General features: G+C 36.6%; 1 protein-coding gene across 2 annotated transcripts in view; it reads right to left on the bottom strand.

Moving 5' to 3' along the window:
- The window catches only part of LOC136290980 (complement C1q tumor necrosis factor-related protein 7), a 75,365-nt gene that overhangs the window by 19,443 nt on the left and 28,341 nt on the right, over nucleotides 1-27,581 (bottom strand). Inside the window, exons 4-19 of one of the 2 annotated variants that reach the window (XM_066185483.1) lie at nucleotides 25,848-25,949; nucleotides 24,861-25,031; nucleotides 24,539-24,689; nucleotides 23,261-23,397; nucleotides 21,965-22,096; nucleotides 19,898-20,107; nucleotides 17,690-17,790; nucleotides 14,721-14,861; nucleotides 14,157-14,313; nucleotides 11,840-12,069; nucleotides 10,760-10,937; nucleotides 9,421-9,577; nucleotides 8,165-8,312; nucleotides 6,047-6,185; nucleotides 5,020-5,223; nucleotides 1,630-1,722 (exon numbers count right to left, since the gene is read on the bottom strand). In XM_066185483.1, coding sequence (XP_066041580.1) covers nucleotides 1,630-1,722; nucleotides 5,020-5,223; nucleotides 6,047-6,185; nucleotides 8,165-8,312; nucleotides 9,421-9,577; nucleotides 10,760-10,937; nucleotides 11,840-12,069; nucleotides 14,157-14,313; nucleotides 14,721-14,861; nucleotides 17,690-17,790; nucleotides 19,898-20,107; nucleotides 21,965-22,096; nucleotides 23,261-23,397; nucleotides 24,539-24,689; nucleotides 24,861-25,031; nucleotides 25,848-25,949 — 2,451 coding nt within the window. Of the gene's footprint in view, nucleotides 1-1,629; nucleotides 1,723-5,019; nucleotides 5,224-6,046; nucleotides 6,186-8,164; nucleotides 8,313-9,420; nucleotides 9,578-10,759; nucleotides 10,938-11,839; nucleotides 12,070-14,156; nucleotides 14,314-14,720; nucleotides 14,862-17,689; nucleotides 17,791-19,897; nucleotides 20,108-21,964; nucleotides 22,097-23,260; nucleotides 23,398-24,538; nucleotides 24,690-24,860; nucleotides 25,032-25,847; nucleotides 25,950-27,581 lie in introns of those variants that run through there. The other variant, XM_066185484.1, reaches the window with a different exon arrangement.

The raw sequence follows: 27,581 nt of genomic DNA, 5'->3' as shown, positions 1-27,581 counted from the left end.
TAAGAGCAGCTAATATTATTGATAAAATGCTTCTCTAGAAACATACTGGCTAAATTGAGACAAGAATATATGAAAACATACAATCAAAAAATCATGTCATAAAGTGCTTACAGCTTACCATCAGAAACTATTACAACAACAAATGACACTAACAGACATCTCTTTTCCACATCTAAATGAGGTTGCAAAAAAGGCTGTAGAGAAATCTATATGGTACCAGTTATGTGGATCAAAAGAAATACTTTGGACTACAGAACAGGCAAAGCCTGTATTACAAATACTGTGATTTCAAATAAATGTTTAAAATTCTCAGTTCCTTTCATATCTTTGCTGAGGCCACACAGTGAAGCACAGAGATGGAAGTCTTCCCTCTTCTCCTAACAACTACGTGGAAGCAGACTGAAAGAATATTGCCTTTGTCCATTTTTCTTAGCACTAATGCTAGTAATGGCTTTATACCCTCTGCTAGCACAACATCAGAAGCGATACACATATAAAGATCACATTTCAGAGTGAACTGAATTTCAGGTCTGATAGGAGCAATCTAATTTTCTAGCCCATATGACAATTTATAGAAGTGTAAAATATCCAAGTACTGTTTTAAAAAAGGCTACTTGCATTTAATCTAAGAAAGAGGCAAACCAAGGTCCTATAATGTGTGTACTACCTCATTACTATTCAGCATGCTGCAAACCCCATATGTTCAATGCCATGCAAAACACAGCAAAACATACGGGGCTGAGGAAGACATGACAGCTTTGTCAAAACCAGTTTTTTTATACTATCATATTGATTCTGGGCTTTGGCACTTGCCTGGAAGATTTAAACACTTTTTTTCTCTACGCTTCTTTCCTGAAGCATTCTTTCTAACCAACAATTGTTTTGTCCTACTTTAATTCAACCGTATCATCATATTTCATGTTTTGCTGGCAGGTTAGGATTTGATATACTTTTTGATATTTACACAACTGGTAAGAAACTGGTTGCCATGTTTTGCACTTGTTTTTTTGCCACTCTGAAACTGTAAACTTTTCTTGGTGAGATGATGAATGTTTACCTTCTTTTCCCCTAAGGATTAAAGAGAAGGTCATCCTAATATAATGAAAACTAGAAAAATACATTAAATCAATATGAGGGGAAGATGTTACTCTAATACTGCAATGAAGGTAAATATGATGGGAGATATGCCCTCTGCCTTAGGCTGCCGGACAAGACACTGTGTTTTACATTAAATGATTTTTAGACATGATTAAGGCCACTTTCATGGAGATAATTAGCATCACAGCCTACAAGAAGGAAAACAGGGAGGAGGGAAAACTACTGAATTCCTGGGACTGAACAGTACAAATCTCTGGGGCGCTGGTGCAAAGAAGAATCTACAGAACTGACAGAAATATCCAGAATGGCTGGTCATTTTGTATTTTTCACCATTCTCAATAGCATTAAATAACACAGACCTCCGTTTGTTCAATTACACCAGTTTCAGGCCTAACTTGGAATTTTAAAGATGTCCATAGGTCACATTTAAAGATGAATCAGGTTTTAGTATTTATGGAAATAAAGTATCCAAGTACAAAAGCAACATGCAGCCTACAGGAATATGGTGGATCCATATATTTAGCTTCTTACCTTCTGTAGATAGTTGGCAACAACTGCTCTGTGTGCATCTAGGTAATTTCTGCTGTCAATCACATCCCTCTCTTGCACTCTCTTCTCATAGTCCTAAAGATATTTATTACAGTTTGTGCTTCAACATATATTCAGTGCTCTATCACATATAAGAAAAATGCTAAGTATTTCATTAATAATAATGTATGGACCACAGTAAACCACAGCACACATGAGAAGCCTGTAAAGCTATTTCGAATGCTAGTGTATACACAATAAATGCTGAACTTCATGAACAGAGACAAGAATACCATTCAGTTACAAGATTCATGTGGTTTAAACTACAATGAATAACTTGACGATTTCCCTCTCTTAAAGCTGAACTTTGACCTGCTGCTATAAACTGAAATTCCATTTGAACTGCAAGTGGCTTCACTTACTGCAGCTTCAACAGGAAGAGTCCTTTACAAGCAGAAATGATACAGTATTCTTGGAAGATGGTCTGAAATCTGAACTGTGTTTTAATACTAGTAAGTACTTTTCCAAATAATTAGTAATTACTTTTCATAGGGTGTAAAAATCACTTGGTGAGTAGAACTGCACTTGGCTCTTAGGGAGAAAAACGTTGATGGGATATCTCTCAGGGTTGTGGTTACTATTCTGACTGACTACAGTGAAAGCTCTACTGACAGATGCAACTTCTATTCACAAATTTAGGAAAGTGTCTCATAAATTAAGAAAAGGCTAGAGGTAATACTCAGGTTTCGAGCAAAAACCAGAGCTTACAAGTCAAGAGAATCTCCCAGGATCTGCGAATCACACTGGCTTTAGAACCACAACTAGTTATGTAAAAGTACTCAGTAAAATTGATCTTCAGGTCTCAGCTCTAACAGTAAAGACAAACAGCTCAATGCCTAGTTAGCGTTCTCTAAATAGCAAAGTGTCCCTGGGATTAATTATATGCAGTTTCTTCACAAGTGACCTGGATGAGGAAACTCAATGCACTGACAGCAGTTTGGCCAAAGATGCCTGATTAGTAAGAGTGGTTAATATGAGTGACTGAACCATAGTTCAGAGGGCTCTTTATGACTTAAAACTATGACAACTGAAGCCTCACTTAAAAAAAGAAAATTCTGTATGGAGGGTGGAGTAATTTCATGCACTGGCACAGATTGGAAAGCAACCAGAAGAGTAACAGCCATACTGAAATAAGTGTGGGTTTAATGACAACCAATGACATTCTTTTGGCAAAAGGAAAACCACAGGATACATGAGGATCAGCATGTCCTACAGACATGACAAAGGGAAATAACCAGCCTCTCCAGCTTGACACTTGAGGGGGCATACCTGAAATACTGCAGCCAGTCTGCAGCTGCCAGTTCCAGAGGCATGTGGAGAGACTGGATGGGATCCACTAAAGAGCTACTAAGACAGCCAGAGGCCTGGAGGACATGACCTACAAGACGATGTCAGAATCTCAGAATAATGGAGATTTGAAGAGACTTCTGGTGATCACCTGATCCAAACTTTTAGAGTCAGAACAACTCCAATCAGAATGCTCAGGGCCTTGGACAGTTGAATTTTCAGTATCTCTCGAGATGGCAATTTTACAAACTTGAATATGTTCCTTGTGAAAAATGTTTTCATTATATTTAACTGGAATGTCTCATGGAATAACTTCTGTCTATCATCATCTCACCTCTGAGTCTCTTTGTTTTCTCTGCACCAGTGGGCACCTGAAGGATGCAGTAAGAAACCCCCTCAAGCCTTGCCTGCTTAGGTGAAAACAACCTTAATCCTTTCTGCCTCTCCTTGTAGGTCATGTGCTTCAGCACCTGCACATACTCTGGTAGCTCTCTACTGGACTTACTCCAGTATTTCAGAGTGTTTCTTGCACTGGGCAAGGTGTTCAAATTCATCAGTCTGGGGAGGAAGAGATTAATGAGCAATGCAGTATCTGCCCACAACTCTTTGAGAGGCAGTTACAAAGGACAGGGTGTCAAGATCATCTCTCTAGACAGTACAACAAAGGAAAGCAGCCATTAAATACAACTTGGAAGGCTCAGGTTGGACATTATTTTTTTCTTTTTTTCTGAATCTCTGGAAGGATAGCAAAGCACTGGAACAGGTTTTCCAAAAAGGCAGTGGAGTCTCCCATTTAGAGGTCTTCAAGACTTGGCGAGACAAATAAACAGCTGACCTCACTTAGTGCTGGCAACAGTACCATCACTTCAGCAGAAAGCAGGACCAGATGATCTCCAGAGAATATTTTCCAAATAATATTTCCATTATTTTACGAACTTTCAGACCTTGTTGCCAAATAGCTAGTAAACCCACTAGGAACAATATCACTTGAAACTTAGTTTTGAAGATCACAGCATATAAAATAAACTTGGAATGGACAATCATGGCTTTATCCAATTTATCCTTAATGGAAAAAAACAACAACCCTCCACTGAAATAATTCTTAAACTATCTTTTTCAAATTTTGAATGAAAACATAAAATGAATGAAAATAGTCCACAAAATGAACTGGATCAGAAAGGTACGGCAAACATGTGGTACATCTTTAAATAAAAGATACAAAACTAACCTAAAATTTAAAAAATAATATTTATTGCAAAGAGCCAGATATAACTGAATTAACAAATATCTTTTAAAAAAATACATCAAGAAAACAATTTTTGAAATAAATCTATGTCAGAAGAAGTAGGGATGAAACAGCAGTTGCCAGAATCTGAGATGATTCTGATCCTCCTAAGCCAATGAACACACTAAAATGCTCCTTAGCTACATGAATTGCTAAGAACAAAAAAAATGCATTACTTAGCACTAATAACAGAGTTGAGATAAAAATAATTGAAGTATAACCCAAATAAAAAAGAATGCACACACTGCAATTCCATAAGGTTAGTAACAGACAGGCAAGGACAAGGTAAGCTAATTGGAGCGATGTACTAAAACAGAAATATCTGCAACACAGGCTCTAATAAAACAAAAAAAGGTTTTCATTCTTGTTAGAGTCATTGCTTCTAACAGTCCCCCCAAAAAGGGCTCAAAAGCCAATAAGCCTAAGCCTGAATTATCTCTGAATTACCTTTTTACATCTGAAGTCACTTTTAAAAAAAGTATCTCAACTTTAACAAAAACTATCTTATAATATTTTTGTCTACAGCAGTATTTTCTGTTTTATTGAACTCTTAACGAAGTATATTGTTGTGGAAATATTGCCTTGGAAGGCAGCTATTTTAATTGGATGAAAATAACACTAGAAAAGACTGAAGGAATAAAATACTTATTTTTTCCATGTCAGCACAGCTTTACATTCTTTAAAGAACCGCTTGACTTAACTGCGAGTCAAATATTATAAGCATTTAAACTAGCAAAGAAATATTTCAGATAACATTCTACCTGGAAGATTTTCTCACTGATTTCTCGTTCATGTAAAGGGACTTGCTTATAGTTTCGGAATTCTGCCACCTCCTCATTTCTGAGCTGCAAGAGTCGGAATCTCTTTGATCTATTAAACACCTCATCAGAAACAAAATTAAATTCTTGCTGCAACTGTTCCAATCTGAAGAAATCAGGAACACGTGCCTCTCCATTTGTAGTAATCTAAATTAGTAACAAAAATAGAAACCTCTTCATACAAAGTGACAAAAACCTATAAAATAGCTTTTATAAGTTTTACATGCATATTGCAAGGATATTCATTTTAAGCAAAAGCAATAAAGATCAATCACACAGACTGAAACACCAAGTATTTTACAGTAGCTGAGCAAAGCATATGAGATTATACGTTACAGAATATAGTAAAATTCTATTTCCTTGTCTCATAAACAGAAGATTAGAGAGTATGAAAACTATAACATGTCAGTTTCATGGAAGCTGTACTGTAACGAGATCCATTTACAGAACATCAGCTTTGTAAATAGCTATGTAAATTAAACAGCTATGTAAATAAACAGCCATGTAAATTAAACAGCTATGTAAATAGCTCCTCAATTTGTTGTTTAGAAAAGCTGAAGCTTCTACAACACCCAAAGATCTCTTTGTGCAATCCTCACTAATGAGCAGCTTCTCATTCTGTACCACACAAGCACACTAGAAATTCCCTTGCACTTCTAGGAGACAACAAACTCAAAATCCGTATTTTAGTTTTGATTTATTAGCTGATCTGTATGTACATTCTCTTACACCTATTTTTTGCCATTACTGAATGGATTAATAAATCATATTCATTACTATGTAAACAACCCACTACTAAATGGATTAATCATATTTTTAGTAGATATTTTGCTTCTTAACATGCACACAAGTATGTCCATCACAAATTCAAATGCTGCTACCTCCCTGGCATGCATGCAGACTGGGGAGGTCCTGGTGACTAGGAGATCTACAGCTCCATTAGCCTTTCAGCTCTGAAATTACCACTTACCATGATCAGCTGCATCAGAGCTGCATTGTTTGGGTCATTTGGATCAAGTTTTGCTTCAGCTGCCCACTTAGCTAGTTTCTTCATATCAGTTAAGCCTGAAGTGCCAATGGATGCAATAGCATCAATATTTTTTAAAGCACTAAAAAGACAGAATTGACAGAACTTACAGGTAAAACACATTTGATTTAGCAATATAAAAAAAGTACTTAAAACAATCTTAGAAAAACCCAAAAAGCTCCACACAACCTGAATAGTAAATTCAGTACACAGTTCTTAGTTGTAATTATGGAACTGAGGGAATGATCAATTGCAAAGAAAAGGGGATATATGAGGGAACTGGTGGAAGACAACTTTTATGCAATGTAGTAAGGTGCTTTTTGATACATTTCTGATACACCTACGCCATTCCAGGTTGCTGCATACTAGCAAGAAAGAAGATAAATTGCTTCACACTACAAAAGGTAACAGAAGACAAAGAACTTCCCAGACATACAGTCCTTGCTTGCACTGTATCTTAGCTCCTGTCTTTGACATGTCCTCCTGGATGGTGCTCTCAGACCTGCATTGTAGCCCTGTCTCTGCCCCCTCCCTGCTGTTTCTGCACAGACCCTGGGGCCTGAATCATCCCCTCACCATGTCTGGGACTGCTGCCAGCACTCTGCTCTGCCTGCCATGTCCAGACTGCACGCTGGCTGGAGAGGACACTGCCCGTGCTTGGGAAACCCTTGCAGCCTTCTCTCTTGCGACACAGCACTGCTTATGGCCCTCCCTGTAACTAAAAGTCCCAAGTCTTTATCCTCTGGGTGCTCCTACTTGCTCTCTTGTATTCACAGTAGGCAAGGAAGTATGGCAGGTAGTCTGGAGGCCATTTGTACACTGCCCTGCTCACCAGGCTTCTGGCAGCTTCTCACAGGAGCTACCTCTGAAGGCCCACTGCTGCTCAAACCTTGACACATAAGGCAAATACACCAGCACACGTGTGTTATTTATTAGCCAAATACCACTGGAGTGGATGTTGGCCCTTGTTAGGGGTGCTAGTTTCAATCTTTGATCTCTACTTACTTATTTTCAAGAAAGCTTTAAAAACTTACAGGCCTGTCTTGCACTTGGTTACAATCAGCCAAATATGCAGCAGTTACTGAGGTAGCAGATAAAGCAGCAAAAGCTAACTGTGCTAAAAAGCTCATGGGTAGCAAAAGCTAACATTAGTCATGAAAATCCTGTCTCTGACCTTCCCAAGGGACAATGGAAAGTCGCAGAGAGCTGTTCATCTCCACAAGGCATTTCAAAGAAGAGTGTTTCACAGAAAACTTCCTTCTGAAATTCCTCAGTTTTCCATTTATTACAGTGATTAGTCTCCAGAGTTAAAGTTAGCTGTTGGGAATCCATCTTTACATTTTAATCTCATCTATTCCACTCTTACTGATGTCAGCAGAGAACTGATCAGCAAAGTACTTAAATGGCTGCAGCTTAGTTAACAGTAGTAACAGAATGATTTGTAAGCCAATGATTTGTAGCCTGTTAAATAAAAGCCTGACAAACAAATCAGGTGGAAGAAGTATTCATACTTGCTCAGTATTAGTAACTATGGGAAAACTTTTAAGCGTTTATAGTGAAGGTACCTAAGGACATTACAAAAGCAGCCTGTAGGTATCATGCCTTTGATTTTATGGAATTAAATAAAAACAACAGAATGGACAAATAATCTGTAATAACCTGAGCTTGCAGCCTCAGGGCAAATTAGACATAGCCTCTCCAAATGCATTTCAGGTAAGACAGGTGGAGTTTCTGCTCTTAGCAAAATAATTACATTAAGGTTCCTTGACAATATATTCACTCTCTATTAGAAAATCATAAAATTCAGTTTATCAGCTTGAATTGTCTAGAAATAATTTGCTAAAAGGTAAAAATTCTAACTATTTGTTAAAAGGTAAAATTTTTAACTAAAATATATTTACCAAAAACATATACCCTAAGATATCTGCAGAGGGTCACAGCACAAAGTAAAACATCTAAATTTAACGAAAAAGATGATGAAAAGATTATGAAAGTAAATATTTAAAAAATTCTAGTATAATCAGTTTCCCATGAATCACTGAAAATGTGTTATCTTATTACCTTGGAATGCCTGTGTTTTGCTGAGATACTGGAGGAATTAAGGGGATTCCTTTTTCTCCAACTGCCCAAGAGACACTACTGGATACTTTCCCAGAGGTCATTAAAGTCATTTTGTTGCTACCATCAGCTTCAAATGAAAAGGACACACCTATCAATGGGGAAAACCACAAAGTTTATACATTCAAAAACTATATCTTAACAAAAAAAAAAAAACTTCCAGAAAATGAGCAGTTAAAAAACCTGCGCCTTTATATAAAAATATTAATGTGAAACAGTAATTTTGCTGTGTGCTGTGGGAAAAACTCTGTTCTCCAATAATGAGTGAAAGATTCCATTACACCTAGAGAAAGGCCTTCCATTTGAGCTGGAAGGAAAGGCTATGCTAAAGGTTCGTTTTTTTCCTCCACAGATGCACACCATTTAATATTTCTGGTAGTTTTCAGATTCAGAATACTGTTATTAACAAAACAGAAATTCAGAGTCAGAGGAGTTATCTATGATTAGAAGGCAAGTCCTGAAGCTTCTGACACACAGTTGTACATATGGTCATCATACTCAGTGACATTTACACACACATTTGCTGTAATGATTTTTTACCCTCTTTTTTTCCTCCTCACTTTTTTATCTGTTCTGCTCTAGCTTTATCTGTATTTATATATGGTAAATTTATGCAAGTCAGTCATCTCACAATGCTGTTCAAATTCATTATACACACTTGCACCTTTCATATGCTACTACGTATTCTTCTTGCTTCCCCTTTTCCTATCTCTCCTTTGTTTTATCCTTAGCCTAAAGCCCCAGGGAAAAGGTGTGTGCAAGCTGTCAACGAAGGAAATAGGAACACAAAAAATTACTCTGCATATACACTTCTACAGACAGTTCTTCAGTGGTTTAAAACATTACAATCACTGGAGCTACAATACTTGATATCCGCTTGCTCTGCAGTGTCAGAGACCTGATAACTCAAATGTTCAAAAAATCCCAAACATCTTCTATAGCTTATAAAGCTCCACTAATAAAACAAGACAAATAATAAACATACTAAGTTTTATTAAGCAGAGCTTAAAACTAGTAAGAGACAAAAATTCCACAGCAGACTTCAATAATAAAAGTCTATGACTATTATTATGGAAGACTCAGTTTGGGGAGCTGTGAAGTCTCCCAGCAGGATTTACTCTGAAACCCACTCCAACCTTCTACTGCTACATAGTTCCAGCAAAATGAGAAACACTGAACTAAGGAAAACGAGTCCCTACCACTCCCAACTCCTTCATGATCCAACATCACACGCTGATCACTGCTGAACTCTATTTCTTCCAGAGGAGCACTGCCTGTCAGAACTGCAGTCTCAGGAACAGGCAAGAACACTTCAGCCAACAAGGTGGTACTGCTGATACCTGTAGTTTCATAAATCTAGAAAAAAAATACGATGAAGGACAGAAGAAAAAATTTACATTCTGCATTCTTGAGAAGTTGAAAACATATTACATGGTATAATACATAGAGAAAAGGTTTTACTGTGGCTTAAGCATGAAATAAATAATTTAAGGCAACTGTATTCATTCACTTTCTAAAATATCCAGTTAGCAGGCATTTCAGCTACCAGCAGCTTACTTGATCTGAATTCTTCCTACAAGTCTATCTTCTTCACTTTTCTAATGCATCTGAGACAAGTATGACAAACTCCAGGCTTTAAAGAGCATCACTGTACAACATGCTTGTGACATTCACTTGGATCTGCTGAAGATTCTGGAGGGATTCTACCTGACTAATTCTCCCTAAACATGAAAGGCAGGGTATGGCACACAGACCCCATTCTGGCAGCACTGCAGGTTGCTTCTCTCTTTCCTAGACAGTTGCAGGCTCAGAGTGATGGGAGTGGTATCTCCATTCAAATGTTTTTAATCCAGGAAAATTGCATTCCTTCTCCTTTTCAATTTGTCTGTTAAATAAATAAGCAGACAATGGCTTTTTACACCTTTCCCTGAACTACCAGTTTTACCTAAGCAGAGGAGTCTTCTAAAGGGAAAAGCAGGATCCTGATTCTGTTTCCCCTAAATGTATTTTGTATTAAGTCTGAAAAGTATTCATGTGAACCATTTATTAATTCATACTTGGAATGGGGGGTGGTAGTGGCTTGATTCAACTGCACTGCTGATCAAATCAAGTGTAGTTATGGACATTACTAGAATTTTTTTTTTTTTTCTTATTCCACTCCAGTAAACATTATGAGGATTTTACTGTTTGGAAAAAAATATTTTAAGAAGACCATGTTAGCAATTTGATCTGCAACAGAAATCAGTTTTTTTCCAAAATTAAGAGGCTGATCCATTAACATATTTAATTACAAGTCCCAGTTATTTAATTTCTCCCATCCAATCTGTAGTTTTGTTCTATATATATCTAGAAAGTTTAACCATGAAAAACAGCAGTAAAGTTTAAAGTTGAAGACTGGAGAAGCAAGGAAGTAAAATTGATGATTTAACAAAAGGTCTTTCACAGGTTTTTTCAGTATTTATGACACTAACAAGCATTACAGGAGTAATTACATTTTGTTTCATCTTTTAAAAGTTATTGTGATAAATCAACATATACCTGTAGTTTCAAACTCTCTGGCCAATTGATTATTTGTAAATTGAAAATCTGTCCAAAGTGAACTCTAAAATCAGAACCTATTGGTCGGGTAACAGTCCTCGACACTTCTTTGGAGTTGAAAAGGACTTTTATAAATGCTGAGCGTTTCTTCACATCTTCTCGTCGCAAAACTTCTGCTCTGTAAATATGTCAGACAAGCTGTCACATAATTTTAAATAATATTTTTATTATTTATTTTTAATGAAAATCTGATTTCTCATGGGGAGGTAGAACCCACCTAAAAATAGATGGTATTCCTCCAAAAATGTCACTATACAGGAATGACTTTAGAACTCTTATTTTACAGTTGTTTTATATTCTGTTCATATAAAATGATTTTAAAATGATCAAGTCAAAGTTTGGATCCACTAAAGCTAACACCATATAAAATAAGTTATCTAGGAAAAAAAAAATTCTCTTCCACTCCCTCCAAAGCACAACAAATGATATCAAATTGAGTTAAAATTTTGAAGTTTTCAGTCACTGGGAGTAGAACAGCCAAGCAGCATTCGCCCGTAATGCTATTTGTGAACTAAGTACAAAGCAGTATTTAAATTACTGAAATACACAGATGTATGTTAAACTGTTTGTGCAAATGTGGAAAGTAACAGAAAATAAGTACATTTATTTCTTTTACCCACAGTGCAATCTCTGGTTAATACACAATTTCTTTCTTTTCCCTTTGTTGACTACAGCACAGACCTCACGTACAGGACTAGCTAGTGAGAGTGGTACTGCCAGCAATGACACAGACTCTACACTGAAACCAGCTTCTTTGCATCTGCACCTTCTTCTGTGCAGATGCTCAAGGAATAGCAAAAGGTTCAAAGGGAATGTGAAAACATTCATTTTTAAGGGCACTACGTACAAGGTTATATGTGACTTGAAAATGAATTAAGTTATATCACCTTCAGAAGGAGAAGTTCCATCACTAGGCTAAACAGAATGATGAGCTCATGCTTCTGAAGTTGTATAAACAAGCCATTAATAAATTACAAAAAATCACAAATAACGCAATTTGGTGGCCAACATTTATCTTACCGAGGACACTGCTCAGTTGGAGTTATGCCTCCTGAGAGGGTCAGCTCAGGAACCAGAATAGGCTCTCCAGGTTTCCTTCTGCAGTTGTCAGCTTTTTCTCTAACCTGCTGCTCTATTTCCAGGCTATCAGACATTTTAGGTGGGATGGGTTTTATACGTTCCTCACCAAAATCTTCTTCTGATTCTTCATCTACATGAGCATCTTTTTTCTTCTTTTTCTTCTTGGACTTCTGCATAAAAAAACAATAGCATTCTTTCTGAACTTGTTTCAATCTCCGCAATTTTTTCTCTTGTTCTCTTGATTCACAAGTGTTAAACACAGATGGTGTATGTATTGTAAAATGACAGTATAATTTTAGTATTACACACAAACACATAAAAAATTTCTCTCATTTTAAAGGACTGCATCAGTTTCAGAATTCAGCAATACATTCCATTCAAATGCTTCAAAATCACAATATGCTCCAAGCAAAACATTTACTTAATCTTCTCTACCACTTTCAAAATCATCATGTTTCTTGAACATTCCAGCTAGATGCTGCATTCTCATTTGCCTGAGCTACCATGTACACTCTGTTAGGATTGAAGAAGGCTGCTCAGCCAGTAGACACAGTTGTTTGAGATGCACTGTCTGCACATACACTGACAAAACAAATGCACATGTGCCACAAACTCTGGAGCACAAATGTTTTTGGCTTAGCAGTATGTTTAGCATGAGCAGAATGATCCTTCCCCTTCCTCATGCCAAACAAGAATAAACAAACAGAACAACACATGGCTTTCAACATCTCCTAAACTGCAGAACTCCAGTGTTTACATGCATGTTCAGCTTTAAACAACTTCAGAACAGTTCTGCCTTCCATAGACTTCTAGATTGGAAGTACAATCTGTACTTGGAAGTACAGCTTGCTTGGAAGCACCAGCCACTTCACAACTTAACACATCATAAGCAAAAGAAGAGGAAGGAAAGCAAACAGATTCTCCTCACTGACTAAAGGAGTAAGCCAAACAACTTGTTCACGTATTTTTCTTAAAAAATATTCTTCCTTTGCCTAATTTTATGTTATCCTTCTAGCTCTTGCATTTGCTTTTAAATTTATTTAGTCACACCTAGCTCTAGTGTCTTTGATTCATGTGATCTGTAAGAAACCAACAGATCTGATTAAGTTAAAAAGTACTTTGAGTAAAATAAAATAAAGCACTTCTGGGTACGACCGAAAGATCATTTCATTCTAAAAGGAAAGAACCACAATCCTCTCAGTCTCAAGATAGTCTGTGACTAGCACAATAAAAGGATGCCACAATGGTATTTGAGAAGGCATAACTGGTGGATGAACAGTTTACATTAGGATCAATGTTCATGACTACATGCTTCATTTCAAGGTTCACACTTATTCATCTTACCCTACAGGTGAACTGACATGATGCTAATGAGTCATGTGCCCACTTGTGTTCTGATAACAGGAATTTCCAATCCCTGCATATCGGCTTCCTCTCAAATATTTTAAATGCCTTCCATAGAGGCTGCATGTACATGAAAAAACTCTCCATAAAAGCATCAGCAGACCCATTAGATTCTTGAAAACTGTATTTGAAGCATTTTCTTAAGCTTTATTCTTCTTTGCTATCCAAAAACCCAGGATGTTCAAGCTGGGAAATAATTATATTCAAGAATAATCACCATTACCCCAGGGAATCCAGTATATCTCCACCTAACTATGAAAGCAAACCTGATTTTGCCACAGTTGATTTCAAAGATCATCTTGTTGGAATGTGTTGCTGTAGCACCTGTACTTCTCAATATCCCCTTGAAGCACATCTGAGACCTTAACTACAGCACAGATTGTTAGCAGTAAAGCTTCTCACAGGTGAAAGGCTAGAATATTAATTACATCTTTCAGTCAGACATTCCTGAACATAGTGAATGAGACATTCCCAAACATGAGATGACATCAACTGCTGGTTCATTAGAAACATCCCTTAATTATTTTTCTTTGCCACTCACACACACGGAATTCATCCATGTTTTTTCTTTGCAAGACATGAATTTAACAGGAATACTGCAAAACTACCAAACTGAAAGAAAGAACTGGAGTGCTGAAAATCAGTAGCAGAAAAACAATGCCTCACAAAAACCTAACACATTCTAATTTTTTAATTAACAACCACCTGACTAACAAATTCTAAGTAGACAGAATGTTCCCGAACATAATAAAATCTATGCAAAATTCTGTTTTTTCTGTATTAGAAGGACAAATTTTTGACACATTTAGTAGTAACTTAATTTTTTTTGTGAAATTGAATGATTTAAACAAACCTGTGTCTTCTTCCAGGATTTCCAGTCTTGTAACTCAGTTTTATACTCCTCCATTTTCTTTTCATATTCTTCCATACTTTCTTCTAGCAATTCCTTTATCTCAGCCTGAATTTCTGCTTCATATGCTTTTTCATCTGATTTCTGATCAACCTCTTCTCTTCAAAACAACAATTATCAGAATGTTGCATAAAATTACATAAGGGTTACACTTAACATATAACAGAAATCCACTTTTCCATGAATTAATTTCAATATACCGAAAGTGTGTTTCATTTAAAAAGACTAGCATAGATACTCTTAAGTGTAGATAGCAGATAATTATATTAATTTCAGACAGTAACTTCCTTTACTCATTAGTCTGTAGAAATTCCTTTTTGCTACAGTAGTTACTCATTTCAACCCTCCCTCTTCCCCAAACTCAAAAGGAATAGTGGCAGACTCTGAGTGTCAGCACTCCTCAAAGCCTTACTTCTGCATATCAAAATTCCAAGTTCCCAAATTAACTAATCTTGCTGCAACTCCACTGCTAGCAAATAAAGTACAAAAAGTGTTATCAAGACATACTTCCTCAAATAAAGTTTCATGGGTGTGTTAGTAAACTTCTGAAAGTCCCGGAGGGATTTAATTTGTTTCCAAACTTTGATAATGGTCTTAAGCAACGTTCTGTCTTTTTCTTGTTCAGCATCACGAAGTCTTCTGGTTTGTCTAGAAATATACATACACAGCACAAGATCAGTCAGAATTGTCTAACTCAGTGGTATAACAGATTGAAAACTTGGGATACCAAAAGCCAAGTGATGGGGGTTTCAGGTTGATTGATGGCTGCATTGGTTTAAATCCAAGGAACATAAAACCCAGACTTGAAGATTGCAGGATTTGATTTCCTCCTATATTCCAGTCTCTTCCATTTTGAACAATGTGACTTCAATTAAGTCCATTCTTTAGAGATCTCACAGTTTTCAAAAATGCTTATTATAGCTGTACATAATTAAAAACATTTTAAAGTAAATCAATGTAAACTACAGCTCAGGAAACCTACACTGCTGCTATGAAGTAATGCTTATTACATGTGTACATTACCAAAGATGTTTTAAACTTCATGTGCTTCTGGCTCCAGTAAGGACTTGAAGAGATGAAGTAATGTAATAAGTCCTTTGACAGACACACAAGATTCTTAATACAAACAAAATTAACAAAGCCTTTTTTTGGTCTCAGAATTGATCCTTCACAGCTCCACTCTCTAATCCATAAAAGAGCTGTTCATTAGCACTTTGAATGACCATCACACACTTCCAATGTAAATGTCCATACAGCACAAGCACAGGCTGTTTTCACTATTATCTTGGGAGAAAAACAAGTCTGTGATTAAAAAAAAGATGTAAGGTAACACATTACTACTTGTAATATTGAGAGAATGTGGAAAACAGAGACAGAATTAGAGCTGAGAGAAGAAAGACATCATACACCATTTAACAGCATAAGCCAATTTAGGGAAAACAATAAGCAAAGAATAAATGCAGACTTCAGAAAGCAGTATGAGTAACTTCTCCACCTCATTAGCTAGCAGTTTGCACATTACTTAGGCATGTTGCAACCTTTTCTTTTTTGTCTAATGATGCTTAAAGATGAAACTTAAAGGCATGAGGAACATATAGATCAGTAATCACACTTATCTAATGTATTGGATTTGGAAGCAGGACCTTTCAGTAGAGAATCATCTCGCTAAAATGCATTACCCACAAGAACCTGAATCATAGAATCCACAGCATACACTGGCTCCCTGCTTCAGGAAGTGAAGACACTAGGGCTGAATTTACTAATCTGCAAAAAGTTTTCTGTATTCAGATGGCATTTCTTCCTCAAGCCAATGGAAAACGACAGCTTTGATGTTCAGAAAGCAAAGTGTATACATCTGTTATGTTATTGTAGGGTGGAGGAAACAACTGGATTATTTTCCAGGCTACATTTCTGTAATTTCTCATGAGTGTTCTACATTGACCATGAGGGAAATGCAACTTTAAGAGAGAGACAAGGCAGATGATTTTACCAATGTAAGTGGTCCAATTTAGTACTGAATACCATGACAGCAAAAATTCCTGAGCCCATCTGGGCTTCATATGTGTAACAGCTTCCAATAACAGAGCTGCAGCCAAAATGAATTACAGATATGAAAAGTCTAGAATAATACCAGCCAAACTCATCTCATGTTACTTAGACAACACTGATCTCACTGAATTCAGCTGAGTTTCTCCAGATTCATAATGAATGAAACAGCATGAAACTAAATTAAAGAACTCAAGATCTAGAAAAACACATCACGCACACAGGAGGTATATTCTCTCTAACTGGAGTTCACCATCAAGCAAGTCTCAGGGCTGGTGCCAAAATCCAAGAATCTCATTCCCCCGGTGACTTTTCCCATCACCATTCTCATGTTTTCCCTGGTGAGAGCTCCTGTCTCTGAGATACAGTATGGGAACTGCACACCTCCAGCTCCTTGCCCTCTAGCAGATATGTTAATAATATACTTGTTAAAGCTATTCCATTTTCAATTGAAGGAATTTTTTTTCCTTCAGCATAAAATAATAAATAGACTACTTTATGATCTGTACAGATACCAGTGTATTACAAGCCTGTACTTGAAGAATGGAAAACTGAAGAAATAATTCCCAATCTAAGAGGAGTGTGTGGATGCATAAGTTTAGTAGTTGTAAATTTCAAGGCCGAAAGTAGAATTGTTATTTAAAAACCTATTTCTTTTCATATTGTGTTATCATGTGACCCATTACATCACTTTATAGTTCTGGTTCTTTAAAAGTATACATTACTGCCCACACTTAGATTGTGAAAAACTTTCAGTCTTTTGTTATCTACTAGTTAAAAGGCTGTTCAGTATGGCTATCCAAAACAACTTCTTTTCATCATACTGCTAACACTTAAGAGTTTGTCACTGTCCATCTGCCAAAAATAATACAAACTGTCACTACTGAGCCAAAAACTAGTATATTTTTAACTACCCAGCTTTTCTCCAAGAACAATAACTGTAATCTTGTAAAACAAACTTCTACCACTTTATTTGTATTAACTCATTGGCAGAAACATGGCCAAAATACTTTAGAATGGGAAGGAAATCAAGAACACTTGCGTAATGAGGAAGAGGATGGAAAAAACTAGGGGTTTTGTCTGTTCAAAAAATTACCTTGTGGCATTTTAAAAGCTTCGTACATCCAGCTGAAGTCTACTGAAACTCTAATTAAATTGAATTATACAAAACACACCAGTAAATAGCTACTAGGAAATTAATAAATGTAATCAAATTAGACCTCTTTTGAATGAAAATTTCAGCCTAAATTGTATTTTCTTCATAATGTTTTATGCAACTTATCAGTGAGAACTCTTAAATATTCAAAATTCTCCTAGAGCTATTCACAGTAGAATTTAAAAGTCTGACATGAATCATATTCTGTACCAACACGTAAAGGAAAAAAGGAATACAGTTTTAAACCCCAACGATTTAATAAATTCATACCCACCTGATCTCCATTTTGTACTCAGGTATGCTCTGTTGAGCCATAGGAACAACATCACCACCACCTCCAATTCTATACTGCACAGCACTCCTCAAAGCTTGCAGCTTGAACAAAAAAAAAAGGAAGCAAGTAACAGATGGCTTAACAAAGTATCCAGTGTACTGCAGCTTGACAGGAAAGAGCTAGTTACTAATGACAGAAAACCCTGAACTGTCCCGATTCTGTATTTACAGGGTTTTGCCAGGTCTGTGAGGTGATTCTTCAGCATGACATTTTAATTAGGATCCCTGGACACAGAGTGAGATTCATTAACTTTGATCACTGCAACAATTCTAATCAAGGGGAAGACTGATTTAGGGAATATTCTGAAAGCTCAGGAAACAAAGGTGTAAGTGGAAAAAGACCTCAAGTCAGCAAAACCCCCCAACTTTCACAAAAGCCTTTCTTGGGACGAGGAAGGGCCACTAAAGGTAATCCTTAATGGACCAGAAAATCCCAGAATCACAGAACAGAATCACAGAATCATTAAGGTTGAAAAAGACCTCCCAGATCATCAAATGTAACCTTTGACTGAATGTCACCATGTCAACTAAACCATAGCACTAAGTGCTATCCATGAACACTTCCATGGATGGCGACTCCACTTCTTCCCTGGGGAGCCCATTCCAATGTCTAATTACCATTTCAGTGAAGAAATTCTTCCTTATGTACAATTTAACCTTGCCTGGCACAGCATCTGGCTATGCCCTCTTGACTTGCCTCTGGTTGCCTGCAATAAGGGATCCCCACTGACTACAGCCTCCTTTCAGGCAGTTGTAGAGACCAATAGGGTCCCCCACGAGCATCCTCTTCTCCAGGTTAAACCAACCCTGAAACGAGGCTGTAAACAGATGTCGGTCTCTTCTCTCAGGTAACAAGTAATAGGACAAGAGGCTATGGCTGCAAGTCCCAGGCAGGTTAGATTGGATCTTGGGAAAAAATTTCTTCACTGAAAGTTTCGTGGGGCACTGGAACAGGCTGTGCAGAGACATCCACCATCCCTGGAGATATTTAAAAGATGTGCAGACTGGCACTTGGGGGTTAGTGATGGACTTGGCAGTGCTAGGTTAATGGTTGAACTTGATGGTATTAGAGGTCTTTTTCAACCTTAATGATTCTATGGTTTTATAGGTTCCTGTAATGAAGACATGGATAAGTCAAATGTTCTGTTTCACAGAGCAGTAAGGCAAATCCTTTAAAAGTACTAATAGAACAAAGTATACCAAGGATTTTTTTCTGAGACACTGTATGAAATGTCTGTCCATCATTAGAACTATAACCTAATGCTTTATATAAAAATTCAGAAGTATCTGTACACCACCCACTGACCCTCATTACACAAATATAAAAATGACCTTGTATACAATGATTATTTTTCCCTTATAATAGCTCATTAATGTAGAAAATCATGACCTTTAGTTTATGGAAATCTGAATGTATGTGGACTTAATAATCCAACTAATTTTTGACAGACAAGTACTCTAGTGCGCCCTGATGTCATCAGAACTGTATTGACACTACCTAATGTTCATGCACACATTTACACCAGAGAAGACCACTGCCATTACTTCCAACATACAGATGGAGGAAGGGGGGCGGTACACAGAGGATGAGCAGCCCTGTCAAGCTCACCCAGCAAGTCAGCAACAGAGGCAGAAACAAAGAAGTCAATATGCAGCCTGGGGTTTTGCCATGTCACAAGAATGCCACAGTAAATGTGGCAGCAGTATGCATGTAAAACACAGCACCTGCCACAGATACATACGTGGAAATGGGTTCTACTTTTGTACAATTTGATGAAATTAAACTGCTTCCTTTGATTTGGTAACTGAAACTAAATTTCACTAAGTTCGCTCAATCATTGAATAATGTCTTTTGCTGTCTCCCTCTCAGAGCTGCTGTACACAATCCTGTAATGTCTTATTTGTCAATCACTGGAAAACATTTTGGATACTCTAAGGAATTCTACGTAAATGTTATTGTATTCCTTTTACCTCAGAGTTAATTCAAAATCAAAGATCAAATAAATTCTTAATTTTAAAAATGCAATTCTGCACTGAACACACAACAACTCAGTCAAATATTTAGGTTTTTAACTTCTGACAAATTTAGCTTTCACCTTAAACTGTCAGCTCATTGTCTCAACAAGGTATGAAGACAGAACAGATATACCTTGTCTGTGAGAAGTTTGGTAAGATTCTTCTGTTTTCTTGCTAAATACTGATCATATAACTGAGCCAGTTTAGCTGCTAACACATGCTCACGGCTAAAACAGGGATGATGGGTGAATATCAGTCCTGAAATATCAATATCCAATTGAAACAGCCCCTGAAAATCTCCAGCTCCAACAAAATACTGATTGGTAGATGTCATTTTTATTGCCTGAAAGAAAAAAAAATAAAATGGATTTACAGATTCTGAAATCAGTATCTTTCAAGGATTTTCTTAGTCAGAAAATGACCCATTTAGCATTACGAACATTTAAATGCTGAGTCTTAAACTGTGTTAATCTCTTGCTTTATTGACAATTGGGTGGCAAAAAACCACCATGGATATTCTACACAACAGAATTTTTATGGCCCATGTGAGGCTGAAACAAGAAGTCCTCTTCCTATACCGAAGGTTTTGCTGAGCAATGAAGACAATGACACTGGATTTGAAAAAGCAGAGCCTCTTAGTTCTCTTTTGACACATCTGTATAGTATTGCTTTGTTTTCTCTTAGAACTGAACTCTAGGATGGAGTCCAGCTCTCACAGAACAGCTCTCCTTGTAGATTGGGAAGACAAGGAGCTCTCCTTGTAGATTGTGTAGATTAGGAAATATATTACTTGCTTCCCCATTCAAACACCAGGGAAATTCAGACCAATGAAGGCAAATGACAGCTTTCAGTAACAATGCTTAAAAAGCCTGCTTCAACCCCCTGCAACCAAAAGACATCCATGGCTTATATCCTCAAGTTACTGAAATTAGAAGACAATTAATTAACACTGCTTCCAACCTGACTACTGCTCCCTTATTAGGATCCTTCAGAAGACATTCATCAGAGATATGGTACCCTGAAAGATTTTTAGTTATGTAGCATTTGTTGCAGTCCCCTCCTGGGAACAGGAAAAAGAGGTATTTGGAGAGAAATTTAGCTGTTGCATAGCTCTTTTATAGGACTGATACAAATGGCCATGAAACACACTTGAGTCCACCTGATCCTCCCACATTCAGTTGCTCCTCAAAATGTTTAATAAGATGCAATGTGTCATAAAAATGACAACTTTGAATTCCTTATGCTTTAACTATTTTTCTGCCCATGAAGGACCCTTAAGCTCAGTGTCTTACCACTGTAAGATATTTCTATGACATTGTTCATGTAAAACCAGCATTCCTGAAACATAAGTTCTCTTGGCCTATCCTTACATGATATAAACAAAAAATTTTTCCTGCCTGCAGAAGCACCTTGCACAGACCTGTGGTACCGGATGCAGCCTGTGGACTGTATATTTATCACCAGCATCAATTTAAGGGCCACATTTAAAACTGTATCAACAACAGTCAGAAACACTTGTACGTCCCAAAAGAGCACTCTATTTAAAAGTCAGCTTTTCCAAGAGGGTAATAGAGTTCTAACAAGCAGAACAATTAAAGCTTGCTTCAAGATTGCTGAATGGTTTTAAATTAAACTTGTTTAGATTTGTACTGACTGCACATTAAAACTGCTGTTTGCCAGGGTAGGTATGCTGTGACTGGAAAAATCAATCACAAAAATCATTGCAAACAAAACAGAACAAAACAAAACAAACAAGAAAAACAACAAAGAAAAAAAGTGGACAACCTCCCAAAAATATCTGAATTGATGCTACATAACTCAAAATCAGTCATGGTCTACATGAGCAAACTTTATAAATACACTAATATAGGAACCACCCTACTTTGGCATGAGAATATCCAAGGGAGACACACAATGATCTTAGTGACTCACAGACTTGAAGGTGTTTGTCGTGGACTGAGACTTTACTACTTCAACCAGCACTACCAGCTAAACTCTTCGTCCTTTTGTATGCATTTTTACAGGAAAAAACAGATACAGACTTAATAAAGTAGAACTGATTTAAAGAACAGATGTGAAATCACAGAAAATAGTCAATAGTCATGGTTCTTAGCAAAGAACCCTTTAGCTCTCCGAGATTACTGGTGCAGAAGAACTGGGATACTGAGTCTCAGGAATCACATGTATGAAATATGCTTACCTTTCTATACACTGTCTCAAGTTCTGGTGCAATGCCTTCTTCAAGTGAGAATATTGGTGGCCTAGTAGAAGACTGTTTAATTGGATTAGGCAATGCTAAGATTTTTCCATCATCACCAAACCACTCTTTCCCCTACAAAGGAAAACAAAATTATATATTGTTTCTTACTTCATAAAGGGATTACTTGCAAAATCACAATTCTTATAGAAAATACAGAATAAAAGGTGACTGTGGATTGTTTGTGACTGAAATAAACAAAGCTTTCGTAATACACCAAAATGAAATCTTCAAATATATGGGAGGTAAGTTTTGAAATTAAAAGACCAAGACATTGCTCAAACTTTGATTATACTAATTTATTTTTCCTTCAACATTCAGTGTTAGAGATTTGAAAGGAAAAAAAACCAACACATCACTTATTTAAATGATATTTTCTTAAATCACTAACATGGAAAGAATTTTAAGTCTTGTTTTATACAAGAGTTAAATGGCAGATAATTTAGCAAAGCACCTCTCAAATTTTCTAGTCCATAACCTGAACTACTTAAACAGCATCTCTGAAAGCAGACTAGGTAAGTGTTTCACACAGCAATTGCTATCCATGGCTGATTGTCCTGATTCATGCCTCTGATCTCATTACCTGGATTCAAACATAGCTTAAACCAGTGCAGCTGTCCAAGGATGCTGCTCTACCCTGTTAGTTATCTGATGTGGTAACACCATCAAGTCAACCAGAAAACTAACTGGTTCGGAACAGCCCATTCAAAAAGTTTAGATCCAAACATTCCCAATCTGATTAACAAAAGCACATGAAGAATACACAGGATCACAAAAAAATATAAAGGGCAGCTGCTGCTCAAAAGTTTAAGTCTATATTGAATACACACCTTACCATGTTTAGGATGATAATACAGTAGGACAAAATATATCCAAGCCACTTTCCCAAGTCTTTCCATAAGACATTCTTAAAAACCTAGAAGGACTCTAAAACCTCTCTGACAACTATACAAATATCTAATCAACCTTACAGTCTGATCAGTGATCTGTTCCCCAGCAGGCTACAAGCAGAGCCAGGAAAAGACCCAGTCTGATGTTCTGAAAATAGGGTTACACTAAAAAAACGCTCCTACAAAAATCTGTATTTCCCAACATCTGATGCTGCTAAACATTTGGAAGATGCAAGCTCCATATGAAAGTATGAACATCCATTTACTTAACTATAACAAAAATAAGACACTTACAAAGATAAATAAAATACTGATAAAAGTTACAACTAAAAAGGCAGCAGTGACTTACTTGGTCCTGTCTAAGTATTCTGTTTTCTAAAATATTTTGATTAGATTGTGATACAAAGGGCCTTTCTCCAGTGTAAAGACCTTCATCCTCAAGGTACCTGGGCTGCATATTTCTAGGCATCTTCTCAGAAGCAGGTACTAATGAGAAATTAAAAAGAAAACCATGTAAAGTATCTTGTAACTCTAGTTTTAGTTTGTTAATTATTAAAATGAACGGCACTGTATATTAAGTATGCTGTCAGAAGTATTTTTCTACATAGGAAAAAAAAAGAAATAAATGTAGAATTAAAACAGGTTTTTATCTTAATCAAGAGAGATCTCTTATAAAAGTACTGAAGTTTCACAATTCTAATAAACCAGTAACTAAAAAACCAAAAAATACTTCAAGTTACTTAGTGGAGTTTAGTGTTAATGGTTGCTTGCAAAACAGTGTAGAAAACCTTGAGCAGCAACTGACTAGTGAAGCATTTCTAAGCCTTTCCAATGGAAAGTGAAACTTTCAGATTAATCAGACCTACTGTTAATATATAGTTAGCTTAAGCTACTCTCACACAAAATGTAAAACATGCGCAGAGAGCTATGTCAGCCAAATAACAGCAGGTGGAATCTGTTTTGAAGACCTGCCTGCAAGGCTGTTTCACTGTTGTGTGGATTCAGTATTTTTCAAGAAGCAATCTCAAAACTTGGAGGGATTGATCTGAGGGTTACAACAAAAGTTTTCCCCTAAATCAGAACACAGTGGGTCATGCTGGAAATAGTCACAACTAAATTACAAGACATGAAAACGCAGAGGTACACAATGTCAAATATTATGACATTGCACTGCAAACTGTACTGGTACCATTCCAGTATACACTGGGAGACTTGTTTCTATTTCTTCCAGTTCAAATATCAAATAGCAAGTGATATTATAAAGCGATTTTTCAGGACTTTGAAGTTCTGTGGGAGTAAGGCAAGAAAGGTCAGAGATATAATCAAAGCTGCATACATTAAGTAACAGCAGAAGAGGGGCCAGCACCTTGCACTTCCTACAGACAGCAGTGATGAAGTTACCCCCAAGCAACTGAGATGCCCTGAGTGCACTTGCCAGTGCAGCAGGCACGCCTGCTGAGATGTGCATGTTCCCAGCTAATCCATCCTGTCAGACCTTTCCACACTCGACTGGATGATCAGTGTCAGAGACCTGCTGCCAGAGATAGTCAAGACAAGATTTATTCAGCACAACAAAGGGTGCCATGCAAAAATCCAGGAACTAATTGGATAAGCACAATCTTCATACCTGCTAACATGCTGGGAATGAAGAGAAATTCTTTTTCCTTTTTCAGTTGCTCAGTGTAGCTTTCACAATCAACAGGTTTCATTACTACAAGGTCTTCATCTGTCTGCCCTAAGAATAAATCATCATCTTTCACTAGGTGTACATCTTCATCCTACAGGTTAAGTGCAAACATCTCTGTTAGTTTGTCTGTTTCTTAAGAAGTTTCTTGAGAAAGTATGCTTTGAGAATTTTTAAGGAAACCAAAGATGCCATTTTACATTGACTAATAAAATTAACAGATGTCTGAATAAAAAAAAATGAACATTTATCCTATAGTTCTCACCATTTCATCCTCTTGTTCATCTTCATGAGTTTCGACACCTTCCTCTTCTACCTCTTCTTCATTTAATCCATTCTTTTTCCTGGCTCCAGCTTTCATTTTCTCTGGTACAGCATCAAAATTGAAGGTAAAGAAATTATATGCTTCTTCCTCAGAAGGAAAATCATTCTGGAACTAAAAAAAAGAAGACAAAGATACTTCATTATGGCATTTTTAAGAAAATCAGGGCAAGTGAATAAATCTTCCCGTTAATAATATGAAACAGCAGCATGTATAAACATTTGTTACAAGATAATTATTATTTTATCCCAAACAGAACTCACTCAAATGCTGAAGCTAACTGAAATTTGTAAATAATTCATGAAACTTTCTCTATTTCTTTATATTTCATTCAATAGTTCTTGCAAAGTTTTGTTTAAAAAGTTACCTGGTCCGATTTTAACATTCTTATTGTTTTAAATATAAACCATTTTTGAAACAGATCGCCGAAGTTTAAGTTCTGGCCATACTGCAGATACCCAGGTAAATGATAGGAAATTTCTAATGGCCTTTTGCCTCTAAAGGATCCAGGACCCTTTAGCTTTAGCATGACTCCTCTAAGAAAAGAATTAACAGTAGTACTTTGTAGCTAATAAATACCAATATACTAGTCTGTAAAATGCTTTAACTGTCAACCGGTGGTATTTAATAAAAAGGATTTAAACAGAAGACACATTTTTCCTACAAACTCCAGCAATTGTGTCCAGACGGATTTACTAGAGTTTTCTGGGTTTTTTAATCAAATGATTCAAAGCCATTCTTATAACTGATGAAGGTTCCTTTAATATACTTCAATTGTTGGCAGATACTTCTTGTGAATTTTTAAATTAAATAAAACCTTCTCCACTGCTTAAGACTGAATTCTGTTTGCTTCTTCAAACAGAATCATGAAGCCATATAAAGGTTAAAATAAATTAATATTCATTATTTAAATGGAGGATGAGTACTTACTGTTGACTTTTGCTTAAGCTTTTTTACAGAATCACGAAACTTTACTTTTGATGGTAAGTGTGATTCACCCTCTGGCATCTCCCTGAATTTATCATTATCAGACTGCATAAAAAACATATACATAAGTTTTAGCATACATTTGGTGAATCATAAAAAAATACAATTGACTACACTTATTAGATATTGCATTTTTAAAGAAAAAAATAACAAAAGAGAAACATCCCCACTGTGGTAACAAATGGATTGCGTATTTATTTTACAAGGGTACATCTATTACTTAATTCCTCTGGGTCAAGATATAGACTATAGAGAATATGAAGAAATGGTTCACTGCCTAAATGACGGTAGCTGTCTTCACTGGTGACGGAAGCATTGTTTCTGCACTCCTGAACACAAGCATTTCATGCTGATGTCCAAAGGGAGGGAAAGGAGGCAGCAATGGCAAACCCTCTGCTCAGGCAGGCAGCCCCAGCAGGGCAGCAGTGGCAGGGACTGGGGCCTGTAAGTCCACAGGGAAGGTAAGGGAATCAGGGAATCAGCTTCTCAGACAACCCCTCTTGCAATCAGGAAAAGCCTCTTTGGTATTGTTTAATAAAGGTGGTGTTCATTGCCTAGGTGCTGAAATAAACACCTGATTATTTATTTTGTTCTCTCAAACAATTATCGCTAGGCTACTCTCTAACGCCATGGGTGACATGCTCCTGCCTTTTCAAGGAAAGAGGTATCATGTTTATCCATTCCCAGCTCTCTGAAGCCTTATCTGTCCCTACACACAGAACACTGTAAAGGCCACTGGTTCTGAGGTTGCTTCAGCAAGTTCCTTAAAGTGTTTCAAAGTGATTTTCATCAGGCTTAACCAACAAAAACACATCTACCATTCTATATGTTCTTCCATTCTGTCTGTTCTTCCTTCTTGTGGCCTGAATTGTTAGATTAAAGGAAGAAATGTCTCAAGTTTACCTTTATTACACCTATACTTCAAAATAATATCAAAAAGAAAATCTCAAAATCCGTCAATCTGATGGCCACTTGTTTAACAACAAAACTATGCCTTGTGCATAAATAAGAACACGAAACAAAACCAACATGTGGAAGGTTTCACATACACTCAATAGAAAATTAGTAAACAACTCTAATAAGGGTATTATTTCTGCATTTTCCTAATACAAATATATTAAAATAGTACTACTTAACTGAAAGCTGTATTAATTACTTATTATAAGTTAACATTGCCACGAATCTTCCCACAACATACATGAAATGGCAATTCTTCCCTAGATAAGTGATTTAGCCAGGCTAAATCACATTGTTTGGAATTCCATACAAAGGCATTACTGCTATATGCTGTTATTTCCTGGGACTAACACATTCTTTGGAACACATTTTCTACAGGCAAGCAATCTCTGTGAATTCTGAAGAATATGAGTGCCAGTTCTGCACAGAGAGAGCCTCTGTTGTTTTTTTAATACAAGAATAATTTTCTAACAAAGAACATGTTAATACAAAAAAACTCAATATAAAATGCTAACAAGGAAATACAATAAAATACAATGACATAAAGTTAATATCCAGCATTTAGCAATTGCAATGTTCAAATTTATATAAAGCTCTATTACAGTGGGAGCTTTATTTATCTAAATTACAGTGAATTTTAAATACTCCAAGGCAGCTTAAGCAACAGAAGCCATGAGCCTCAAAATGACGAAAGTTCTGCATCATATCCATAATACAATG

This window comes from Chamaea fasciata, unplaced genomic scaffold (assembly GCF_029207755.1).
Source record: "Chamaea fasciata isolate MVZ Bird 193981 ecotype frontalis unplaced genomic scaffold, bChaFas1.0.hap1 SCAF_6, whole genome shotgun sequence".
In the NCBI taxonomy this organism is placed as follows: Eukaryota; Metazoa; Chordata; class Aves; order Passeriformes; family Sylviidae; genus Chamaea; species Chamaea fasciata.
This window is presented reverse-complemented; position numbering and strand designations above follow the sequence as displayed.